Source organism: Nannospalax galili, unplaced genomic scaffold (assembly GCF_000622305.1).
Source record: "Nannospalax galili isolate Female #2095 unplaced genomic scaffold, S.galili_v1.0 scaffold454, whole genome shotgun sequence".
Taxonomy (NCBI): Eukaryota; Metazoa; Chordata; class Mammalia; order Rodentia; family Spalacidae; genus Nannospalax; species Nannospalax galili.
Genome location: NW_008334929.1, coordinates 507,717 through 519,536, shown reverse-complemented (window position 1 = coordinate 519,536; position 11,820 = coordinate 507,717). Strand labels below are relative to the sequence as shown.

Here is an 11,820-nt window from a genome sequence, read left to right as displayed (position 1 = left end):
TAACCTGATGCTTAATAATCTAGGTAAGGGGCTAAAGAGACACAGCTCACAGTTAAGACACTGACTGCTCTTGAAGAGGACCCAGGTTTAAATCATGGTAGCTAACAACTGTCCATAACTCCAGTTCCAGAGGATCCAGCAGCCTCTTCTGTCCTCCATGGGCATTGCACGACACGGGTGCACTTACCTACATGCAGGCAATACACGCATACACATAAAATAAAAATAATAAAATATTTAAAAAAAAGGAATGTTCTAAAAGCATGATGAGGTAGACACAACTGAGTAACAATTTATAAAACTGTCCATATTCATTACATGTACTTTTCTAGATATGTGTACTATTTAACAGTAAGTATTTAGGTAAAAATAATTATATTTTGGCAACCTAAATCAAAACCACTTACTACCTCAGCCTGCATTACCTATTAAACTTTTTAAAGGATTGTTATAGTAATCTTTATTTTCACAATGTGCCATACATAATAACCATTCCAGTATTCTGTTAAATGCATCATCTCTTTATGGAGTTGTGTCCCGAGGGTACATGTTCCTCTAAGGGGTGGGGCCTGCTGCGGAGAATTGGCTTCCGAGAGTTAGACGTGGAGGGAGGGGCGTTGGCTCCATCTTGGCAGCAGCAGCATGGAAAAAAAAATGGCCCCAGTGTCTCTCTCCTCATGGATGGAGCATTTACCCCAGGCCAAAGAGACGTGGACAAAAGCTAACAGAGACTGTGAGCGGGCATGGAAGAGATCTGGAATGGTGGCCGCTGAGCCACAGAGTGGAATGGGGTGCTGGGTGTTCACCTTTGTAAGTCACTCTATTTCCCCTACCCAGGATATAAACAAGGAAAAGTTCAGATAAAGATGTGTTATGTGGTCTGTCTAATAGCACCAGGAGCAAGGGACCCTAAGAGATCTCAGGCCACAGGAGTGAAGACATATGAAAGAGCACAGATCATGCAAAAATATACAAAACTATGCACAATGCGAACACTGGTGAAATGTGAATATTCTCTGTCCATGTTCTCATTTTGTTAGTGTACTATATGAAAGATGACAACACTGTGGGGGAAGAGAAAGATGTGTGGGACCTATACATTTACTGGCAACTTCCTGTGGATCTATTAATTATTCTGAGATAAAGGCTTTTTTAAAAAAATGAATGTATATGGCTGGACGAGGACAAAGAGTGGAGAAACACAGTAAAACAGTACAATACACTAATAACATGTAATCTGTAATGAATAACTGAGGATGTTCTACCTTTTAATCTAGTGGTTTTCCTGTCTTGCATTTATTCTTACTTGGATGCATGCCCCAAAGATACAAGCTAAGCACTTTGTCACAACACTGTTTATGTTCATCACTTTTCCATGGTTTTGTTTTCCAAGGTTTCAGTTACCCAGGGTTAGAAATGGTCCAGAAGCAATTTTTAAGTTTTGGATCATGTGCCATTCTAGTAGTACGTCAGATTCTCATATTATCCAACTCTGTCCTGCCTGGATTATGAGTCTTTTATCTTTGTCCAGTGTATCCTGGGCATTAGTGAGAGCTATTTCAGTTTATACTGGCTGTACTGGCATCACAACCCTTACAATTACAACTTGATGCTATCCTTGGTTTTAGTCATCACTGGGAGTCAGGTACTGAGGATAGGACAGGAGCACTCTACTTGTAAACCAACTATCCAATAGTAGAGAACTAATTCAAAGATCTAGCTGAAAAGCAAAGTAACTGCAAATGTTTAGACTAATAGTGTATGAAAGTTGTTTGTGACATGCTGATTTGAAGAAATGATTCCAGGGGGCAGAGTTGGCTCAGCAGTTAAGAGCACTAGCTGCTCTTGCAGAGGACCTGGGTTCGATCCCCAGCACCCACATAACTCCAGTTCCAAAGGAATGCAATGTCCTCTTCTGACCTCCATGGGCATTGCATGTCATGTGTGTGTTCACTTACAAACATGCAGGCAATACATTCATACATATAAAATAGCAATAATAAATAAGTGATTCTAAGGTAGCATGTATAGCACCTGGTCTTTATATACAGGTAAAATACAGGTATTTATATATCTTACAGATAGGTGCACAGAGAAACATATAGGTCAATGTATGCAACAGGAATTATCTCTGGTTGGTGAAATTAATAGTAATTTTGGGGAGCTGGAGAGATGGCTCAGCAGTTAAGAACACTGGTTGTTCTTGCAGAGGACCCGAGTTCAATTCCCAGCACCCACATGGCAGCTAACAAATGTCCATAACTCTAGTTCCAGGGGATCTGACAGCCTCTTCTGTCCTCCATGGGCACTGCACGACACAGGTGCACTTATCTACATGCCGGAAATACACTCATTCACATAAAATAATAAACATTTTTTTTAAAGTAATTTTGTTCTTATGTTTTATTTTAGTTACCTGCCCAGTTCCAAGGGAATCCCTTGTCCTCTTCTGATCTCCACAGGCATAGCATGTCACGAGTACGCTTACAAACATGCAAACAATACACTCATACACATAATAAATAAAATAAATGATTCCAAGGTAGCATGTGACATCTCACTTATAACCTCAAATAACCTAGTCTTTATAAAAAGTTCTTACTCACAGCTCAGAAGTTTCAATGTACTTTGCAGTTCCTTCAATAGTGTTACAATATTCTGTAGCAAATTTGGTAATGAGCTGGAGTAAAGTAGCACTTTTATCATCCACAGGTTCACCATAGCTATTCAGGAGGGACTGATACTGAGCAGCTAGAACATTGATCCTTGTCTTCAGTTCTGGTAAACAATCTCTGATGTGATGCATAAGTAACCTGGGAAAGATCAGAAAGGCAAGATTTAATGTAAAACCAAGTGTTCTGATACTACAAACAAGTCCATTTTTAAAATGCAAACAAAAGACGAATTAATTGTCAAATAATCTTAGCAAGTATGTGTTCTCAAATATGTATGTGGTGGTCTTCACCCCCATTTTCCTAGTATTCGGGTCTTAAGTCTTGGAATCTCCAACATGTTAAAAAGTGTCTTTTGTACATTAATGAGACGATTAGTGGCTGGGATCCTTAAGGAGCTCCAGATGGGAGCTGGTTACCAGAAAGATAAGAAAAGACTAAAGGATGGGGGTGATCAATCCCAATCTCTGATGTCTCCAGAAGAGAAGTTGAAGGTCATGTTGACTGCAATAGCTAACAACATAATAAATCTTATAAAGAAAACTGTTGTTGAAACTTAAGGACAGAGTTCAGGAAACTAAATACAGAAGTTTCTAGAGCACAGCAGGCCCACAGAAGTTATGAAGTTCTGGTATATGGTTCAATATTCCATATGCCTTAACCTTATAAACCTCTTCCAACTAGTTCATCTGTATCCTCTGTAATAATCCTTTATAATAAATGTAACAAATAATCCTTTATTTATATAATAAATATAAATAAAATGTTCCCTGAGTCTTATCTCCCACTCTAGAAAGTTAAGTAAACCCAAGGATGGGATCATGGGAAGTTAGACTTATAACCGATCAGAAGCATAAGCCAGAACCTTTGCTAGCAACTGACACTGAGACCTATAGGATCTGATGTAATCACCACAAACAAAGTCAGCCTTTCTAATTCCACATATAATTTTGGCTTTATAAGCTAATATTTTAGAAGAAGTACCCAGCATAGTATAAATAAATCCATCTTACTGAGATCCAAATCTACCTGCCTTTAATTTAGAAGAGAAATGATTTTCGCTCTAGTCATTTCTACTATGATCAAGAATGGCTGTCTAGTTCATATATTAATAGGTATTCAGAATATAAGGTGTATTTGTATGAGAATTTCCAAATTAAAAAACAAATTATGTAACAATTGAAAACTTTAACTAAATTCATGAAATCAATCTAGTGTTTTGAAGACATGTGACATCTCACTTATAACCTCAAAACTAAATTGTCAAACCATATAATTAAGAAAATTCATTTGAATATTCATTCTAGACTACATAATTTAATGTCAAGCATCACAATAGCTATCTGCTGTCTACCAACCTACTGTAAAGAAACCATGACGCTTTAAGAACAATATGAAGACAAGAAGCTCATCAGGAACACTCTAAGGTACCTGTTGGCAAAACAAAAACATCTCCTTTTCAAAGGCAGAGAACATTACCTATTCAGAGTCCGAGCAAGATATTTCGTTCCATTTCTGTTAGCCAGAGATGGGTATTTCTTTTGAAGAAAAGCGTATTCATCCCGGATTGAATCAGTTACACTCTTCTTATTGTTGATATCTAGCTGGCTCCTATGGTAGAAAACAGCAAACCTGTCCAACTAATGCCAACTATCATCCTTTCTCTGCTCTACAACATGGCAGTGTTAGCAACAGGTATTGTTCCCTAATTTCTCATCTTATTCTATATGATATGCATTGTTATTTTTTGTATCAAGGAACTGATGTTTTAGTAGATTAACTGACCCACGGTAGGCAGAGAAACCACAATTTAAATTAAACGACTTAATATTTAAGGCCTGAATAGTAAAGACTTTCTTGTTACCATTAGCCTGTACTCAAAAGCAGTATACTTAAGTAGCAAATTGTAGACAGGCATAAAAATATATTTTTAAGAAAAATTATTTTCTCTCTAAAAACCTATTTTTAAATGCGTACAACTGTTTTGCCAGCATGTAAGCACACCACATCCATGTGTTGCCCACAGAAGCCAGAAGAGGGCATCAGATGCCCTGGAACTGGAATTATAGACAGTTGTTGGCCATCCATATGGGTGCTGGCAACCGAACCCAGGCCCTCTGCAAGAGCAGCCAGTGTAGTGCTATACCTGCTGGACCATTTCTCAGCCCCCTAAAATTGTATCTTAATCATTTATACTTTATCCTTGGCAGGTAACTAAATTCTACCAAAAATGATTCTACTTCAATACAAATACAAATATAAAAAGCAGTATTATAGCACCTACTTTATTGAAAAGGAAAACAGTTGCAACTTTTCTTTAAAAGAACAGGAGTAGACAGAAAGACATATGAATAAAAAACAGACAACTGGAAGGAGATATAGAGATCACTAAATAAAGTATATTTAAATGACTTGAGACCCAAAAGAGGTTGGTTGTGATTTAAACCCATATTATATCTAATCTGTGTAAGAAACTAGAACTCAGGTCTCTTCATAACTACAGGGTTTCCTTACACTACAAAAGCTTTGAACTAAGAGAATTTGTTATCTGAACCCAGCTCTGCCTTTCACTAGCCATGTTACTTCGTAAATATATAACCTGAGTTTTCTGATTACAAAAGACACCAAAATGTATCTCTTGAGGTATGAAAATTCCAAGGATACCACTGGCAAACTGCACACTGTATAATCTCTAAACATAATTAGACATTCAATAATAGTTGGTTTCCCAACTGCACCTAAGGAAATTTTGGTAATCGATGATGGCTGCTGGGACAGGTAGAGACAGTCTCTTTCAAGGATGGGACTTTTGGTAGGTAACCAGGCTCCAATGGGTGGACTCACACTGAAGGACATTTGGGGATACAAATTAAGATTCTATAGTCATACACACACACACACACGTATATGAAATTGGAGGGAGCAATAAAGGGAGATGTGGATAGGGGAGGGGATCTAAATACAATCAAATTACACTGTATGAAAAATTGCAAAAATTCAACTAAAAATGTTTATTAAAAAGTTGATTTCCTTTCTACAAATGTTAATAACAGCAATTTATAATTAGGATATCTTTAAAGTTTCCAAGTCACATCCTGGCAATGCTAGGGAGTCAAAACAATCATTAAACTCCTATCAGCTTAAACTTTTTAAACTGGGTATAAATTAGATAATACTTTTTTTAAATCTAGTACCCTCCTCATAAATCTTAAGTAGTACACAAGAATACTTAAAACCTGGTTACTCAATTATTTTCTATTTTGTGGCAGATTACTTTAGAAATGTCTTCCATTAGAAAAGTCAGAGAGAGAAAAAAAATTTTTTGAGGGTCCAGTGAGATGGCTCTATGGGTCTTGCCAAACCTGACACCCAAATTTAATCCCTAGAACCCACATGGTGGAGAGAACTGACTCCACAATGTCCAACCTCCACACATATAAATAATGCTTAAAAATAAAAAAAATAAAAAATCCTAAACCAAAAGAAATGTCAAAGAGGCTTTAGTGAATCTCATATCTCTTTGCAGTGCACTGAATTCTGCAGCAATACCAGCACGAAAGCAGAAACAAAAAACAGGTAATACCACATTTCACACTGATTTTTTTTTTTTAAACCTTTCTTTCCTCTTTTTAAAAAATTGTATTTTTTTAACATGTAAAAGTGTTTGCCTGCATATATGTATAAGCAGCATGTGTGTGCTTGGGTGGCCTCAGAAGCCAGACGAGGACATCTGGAACTGGAGTTATAGACAGTCATGATCCGTCTCCTTGATGTTCCGCAGAGCAGCCAGTGCTCTTAACCACAGAACCATCTCGCTGGTCCTGATTTTTAAAAATTCAGACTTGCTTTGAAATGAAAACGCTCAAATTCTGCCTCTTTCTCAGCTGCTAACCTGTTAACTACTCCAATTATCCCAAGCTTGACAGGAATAACCCTTCCCATCAGTACATCCATGGCGTCAGTACCCGCATCCATGAGATCAAGTTTGGTAATAACAGCTAGAGTTCTGCGACCTGGTAAGTGTAAAAAGAGAAGGTGTTATGTTTAATAAAGAAAAATCATCCATAAGTCCATCTAACACATTACTACTCTCACTATTTTAGTAATACTTTCTAACCTTTGCTTCCAGTACTTTATTAAAAAATAATTTTAAATATGGCATGAACATGTTTTCATGAGTCAAAAGTTTACTTTTTTATTTTTAACTATGTGTCTATGTGTGAGTATGTACATGAGTGCAGATGCCTATAGAGGTCAGAAGAGGTTATTGCATCCCCTGGAGCTGGAATTAACAGGCAGTTTTGAGATGAAAAAAGAAGGAGCTCTGGTCCTCTGCAAGAACAGCAAGCACTCTTAACTGCTGAGTCATCTCTTCAGCTCCATGAGTAATTTCTTGTTAACTCTTAGGATAACCTCTCTAAGCACTTTAAAACTTGCTTAATATTTACTATTAGGTATACAATTTGGGAGATCCCCCTCCGTTTGGCAGTACTAGAGATGGGACCTAATGCCTTGGGCATACTAAACAGTCACTGTACCACTGAACTACATCCTCAGCGCCTAATAATTTTATTATTTTTAATAAGTCCATCACCTCAAGACAACAGTTCCACCCCACCCCCAGTTTTCTTACGTTAAGCAACCAAACCTGTTTTCAGCCCTAGTTTTGCCTTTATTAGAACACTGTATGAATGGAATTGTGTCATACATACCCTTTTGAATTGGTTTCTTCCTCTTAGCACAACTGAGAGTCATCCATGTTATAGTGAACAGTAATGATTGAACCAGTTTTCATTGTTGAATAATGTTCTTGTATGAATGTACTAGTTTGATTATTCATTTTCCATTTGAGAAACATGCTATAGATATTTTTATCTACATGTTTAGGTATATGTTTTGTTTTAAAAATGTATTGTATTTATTCTAGGGGGAGAGGAACATAGGCACACATGCTAAACAGCATGTGTATGGAGGTCAGAAGAGAACTTTCAAGAGTTGGTTTTTCTCCTACTACATGAGGTCTGAGATCGAACTCAGGTATCGGACTCGGTGGCAAGTGCCTTTACTTGCTGAGCCATCTTACTAGTCCTTGTTTTGAGACAGATATTTATGTACTTGTGGTGGTTTGAATGAGCACTGTCCCCCGTAGGATCAAGTATTTGAATACTCTGTCACCACGTGGCATTGTTTAGGGAAGTCATGGAATGTTAAGCAGACATGATGGAGGAAGTATATGACTGGGAGCATGGGCTTTCAGAATGCTTAGCCTCACCCCACTTCAGTTCACTCACTCTCTGCTTCACATTTGTGGTGGATAATATGATCTCTCTACTTCCTGCTCAGGATACTTATTGCCATGCTTTCCCATAATACCCCTGCATTATGAGCTCTTAGCCCTCTGGAACCATAAGCCAAAATAAACTATAAGTTGCCTTTGTCATGGTATTTCTTACAGTTAATAGGAACATAACTAGTACAGTGGGCAACCTTAAATTCATAATCCTTCTGTCTCGACCTCCTGGGTGCTAGGATTACAATGAGCTAGTATGCCTGACTTCAAATAGATTTGCATTAAGAACATTTAATATGATATTGCTGATTTAAAGTTGTAAGACATTCCCATTTCCCAAGGTAAATATACCATTCTACATATATGTAACAATTCCAGCTGTTCTGCAGGTACACTTTGAAATAGGGTACTGTTCGGTTATCAACACTTCTCTTTTTCTCCAAATCTACAAAAATCACCCTTTAGTTATCTCATGTTACCATCATTTATTTGCTAACCACATTAAGTTTCTTCTAAATTGGTTATAATTGCTTTTGTGGATGTGCATGTTCATGTGCATGTGTGTGATGTGTTTCTGTGTGGGTGTGCTTACACATGTGTATGTAGGGCTCAGAAACTGACATTGGGTATCTGCCTCAATGGATATTTCACCCTATTTCTAACAGGTTCTCTCACTGAACTTGGAACTTATCAACTGACTAGACTGGCTGGCCAGTAAGCTATAGAGGTCTGCCTCCCCTGCAGTGCTGGGGCTACTGAGGCACGTCCCAGTACATGAGTCCTCATTCTTGCATGATAAGCACTTTATGACTGGGTCATCTCTCCAGCCCCACTTCTAAATTTTGGGTAATAGACATAATAATTAGTTGTATTATTTCACCATAATGTATTAGCAAATTAAATTACTAGATCAAAATATGGTGGCCATGCTTATTGTTTGGGAAATTCATATAACTTTTTAAATTTTATTTTATGTGTTATGAGTGTTTTGCCTGCATATATGTAAATGCACCCATGTCATGCAATGCCCATGGAGGCCCTAAGAGGGCATCAGATTTCTTGGAACTTGAGTTACATATGATTCTTAGGCACCATGTGGGTGCTAGTAACAGAACCCAGGCCCTCTGCAAGAACAGCCAGTGCTCTTAACTGCTGATCTCTCTAGCCCCTAATTACTATTATTATTATTAGTTTTGCCCCTAATTATCACACTTAGCAGTAACATTTCCTATCAAAATTTTATTTGAAATTCTTCTTCAAAGCAGGAAAGAAAACTATAACATATGTCAGATATGAGGTGAAACAAAACTGGTTTTCTTATGGGTCAGTAAACCATAAATCACTCATTTACAAAGCTAGAATTTTATACAGACCAAGAGAGATTTTATATAAACTAAGAGAGACCCTAATATCATTAAGTATTCAATGAATCACATCCTGGTTAATAAGAATGCTTCATAAAAGGATTTACCTTTACTTCAAAGAATCCCTGTATACTTAGCATACGTAATGTGTTCTTTCTCTGAAAAAAGTAGATTGCATAACTGTTTCCTGTACCATATTAAGCTATACTGACTATTATGAGAGTTATTCTTAAATGTTGGCCATTCAAAAACCTAAATCATTTCATTTACACAAACCCAAAAACTTTTACTAAGTCATCTTAGGATAAAGCTGTTGGGTAACTACTGAAAATATACACCTATGTGAACTATTTTTATTTATCCTTTATACCAACCAAATAACTGTTTTGCATCCCAACTGCTATTTGAAATTATAAGCAAACTGGAAAAATGCTTTTTAAAATCCAAGTTAACTGGAGATATTCCTTTTGATAACTAAAATCTTTTTCTTAAGAAAAGATTTACCATGTCATTAAACATTAACATCCGTCCTTACCATCAGGATCTACCTCTCTGGAAATTTTCAGCGCCTCTGACGTTGCCATATCTGTATTTGCAGCAGTGACAGCAAGGATAATGGAATTGGGATTACTGATGAACCGAAGGATGAGCTCTCTGATTTGAAGCTCAATATCCTTAGGCTGATCACCTACAGGCACCTAAACCAAACAGCATGAGCAAGGAACTAATGAAAATCACCACAGCTTCCCCTACCACCAACCATTTAATTCATACAACACAGGTATTTCTCCACTTACAAACAGTTAAAACAAGCTAATAATGCATAGTGGTATTAATGAATTTGGTAATGTACAAATCCTCAAAATATAACTCTTGGAAATATCAAAAACTTACTATTGTGTGTTTACTAAATGCAATCTTATAGGACTGGTGACTACTACTAATTGCATACAGATAAATTCATTCCTTCATTACATGTTTCGTGGCAGAATCTGACATTCTTTTTACTTTTTTTTAAATTTTATGTGTATGAGTGTATCGCCTGCATGTAAGTGCACACATGTTGTGCCATGTCACCAAAGGTCAGAAGAGGGCATCGGATTGGATCTTAGACACCATGTGGGTGCTGGGATTCGAACCCAGGTCCTCTGTAAGAGCAGTGTTCATAACCACTGAACCATCTCTCCAGCCCCAGAATCTCGCACTCTTACATGTTGGATTATGTTACAGTGGTGAAACAGAAAAAAAACAGTCCCAGCCTTTCAGAGTGCGTGTTTTAGTAATACTTGAATGTAAAGCCTAAATGATCACCAAGGGGTACAAAGGGCCATCAAGGAAACAAAACAGAACAGTTGGCCAGGGAATGATCTGAGAGGATTAAACTTTTCAATTATTGCATTAAATTCACTGTGTTTTAAAAAAAAAATCAGGGACAACTTCACTAAGACAATGAAATTTGAGCCATTCAGTAGAAACTAAAGGCAAAAAGAAAAGGTACATATACATATTTGGAAAAAGAATATTCCAGACCTAATAAATTAGGACAAGAGCCTGAAACAAAAGAAACCAGAGAAGAATAAAGCATAAGTGAGTAAAAGTGGTGACACATGCCTGTAATCCTGCAACATAGGCAGTTCAAGGCTGCCCTGGGCTGTAGACCATGTCTGGGGGGTGGAGGGGGGAGGGGCTGTAAGAACTTAATCTTGTACTCTCAGTAAAGTAAGATCTAGGAAGTCACTGAAGAGATTTTAAGGTAAGAAATGACACAATCTAAGTTTTACTTAAATAGAATCATTGTGGCTACTTAAGAATAAAAAAATAAGGAAAACCTATTATTATTACTCTAATTCAAGTAAGATGACAATGGCTAGCTCAGACAGAAATTGGCTAAGGAATGATGAGAGTTCTGAATATATTAGGCAGATAAGGAAAGTCAGGAGGATTTGCTGAAAGAAAATGGGGTAAAAGGTAAAGAAATACTAAGGACGGCTATAAGGTTTTTGGCTGAACAGTTAGTAGAGAGAAGTTGTTTTATATTGAGATACAGAAGGAACAAAGGACAGGTCAGGAATTTCATATTAGACACAAAGTCTGATGCTTATACATTTAAATGTGTATATCCAATAGGATACATTTCTGGAAATAGTATGAATGTTAACATATTGAAACTCATGTACATAAAACTGGATGTACTATCAAGGGGTAAATGCAATAGTAGCTGGATGTTATAGGAGTAATCGTTCACCTTCTGGTTGGATTTAAGGCCAACTTCACAGGAATGAGCCCTTACCTGAGATTGACATCAGGCCTAGGAACCTGTAGCTAGACAGGTCGCAGGCCATAGGGGAAAACGTACTACTATTAATTCTATCAAATGTACATAGAATTGAAATATTCAACCAACTTCTAATGACTTCTTATTATACCCACAGATTAATGCATCTCTCAACTCAAACCAGAGAAGCTTCCTCATGCAACAGATGGTGATTAACAC

At 37.1% G+C, this 11,820-nt stretch overlaps 2 protein-coding genes across 15 annotated transcripts in view; one reads left to right on the top strand and one right to left on the bottom strand.

Annotated features, from left to right (window-relative positions):
* Window positions 1–6,267, top strand: part of Yars2 (tyrosyl-tRNA synthetase 2) — a 29,693-nt gene extending 23,426 nt beyond the window's left edge. Inside the window, exon 6 of the mRNA XM_029561884.1 lies at window positions 6,199–6,267. Within this exon, the coding sequence (XP_029417744.1) occupies window positions 6,199–6,252 (54 nt within the window). The 3' untranslated portion in view covers window positions 6,253–6,267. The remainder of the gene's footprint in view (window positions 1–6,198) is intronic.
* Dnm1l (dynamin 1 like) overlaps window positions 1–11,820 on the bottom strand; it is a 57,396-nt gene that overhangs the window by 13,727 nt on the left and 31,849 nt on the right. For all 14 annotated transcript variants that reach the window (XM_008829648.3, XM_029561877.1, XM_008829652.3 and 11 more), the window contains 4 exons: window positions 9,862–10,024; window positions 6,565–6,685; window positions 4,152–4,283; window positions 2,607–2,813 (listed from right to left, as the gene is read on the bottom strand). In XM_008829648.3, the coding sequence (XP_008827870.1) occupies window positions 2,607–2,813; window positions 4,152–4,283; window positions 6,565–6,685; window positions 9,862–10,024 (623 nt within the window). The remainder of the gene's footprint in view (window positions 1–2,606; window positions 2,814–4,151; window positions 4,284–6,564; window positions 6,686–9,861; window positions 10,025–11,820) is intronic.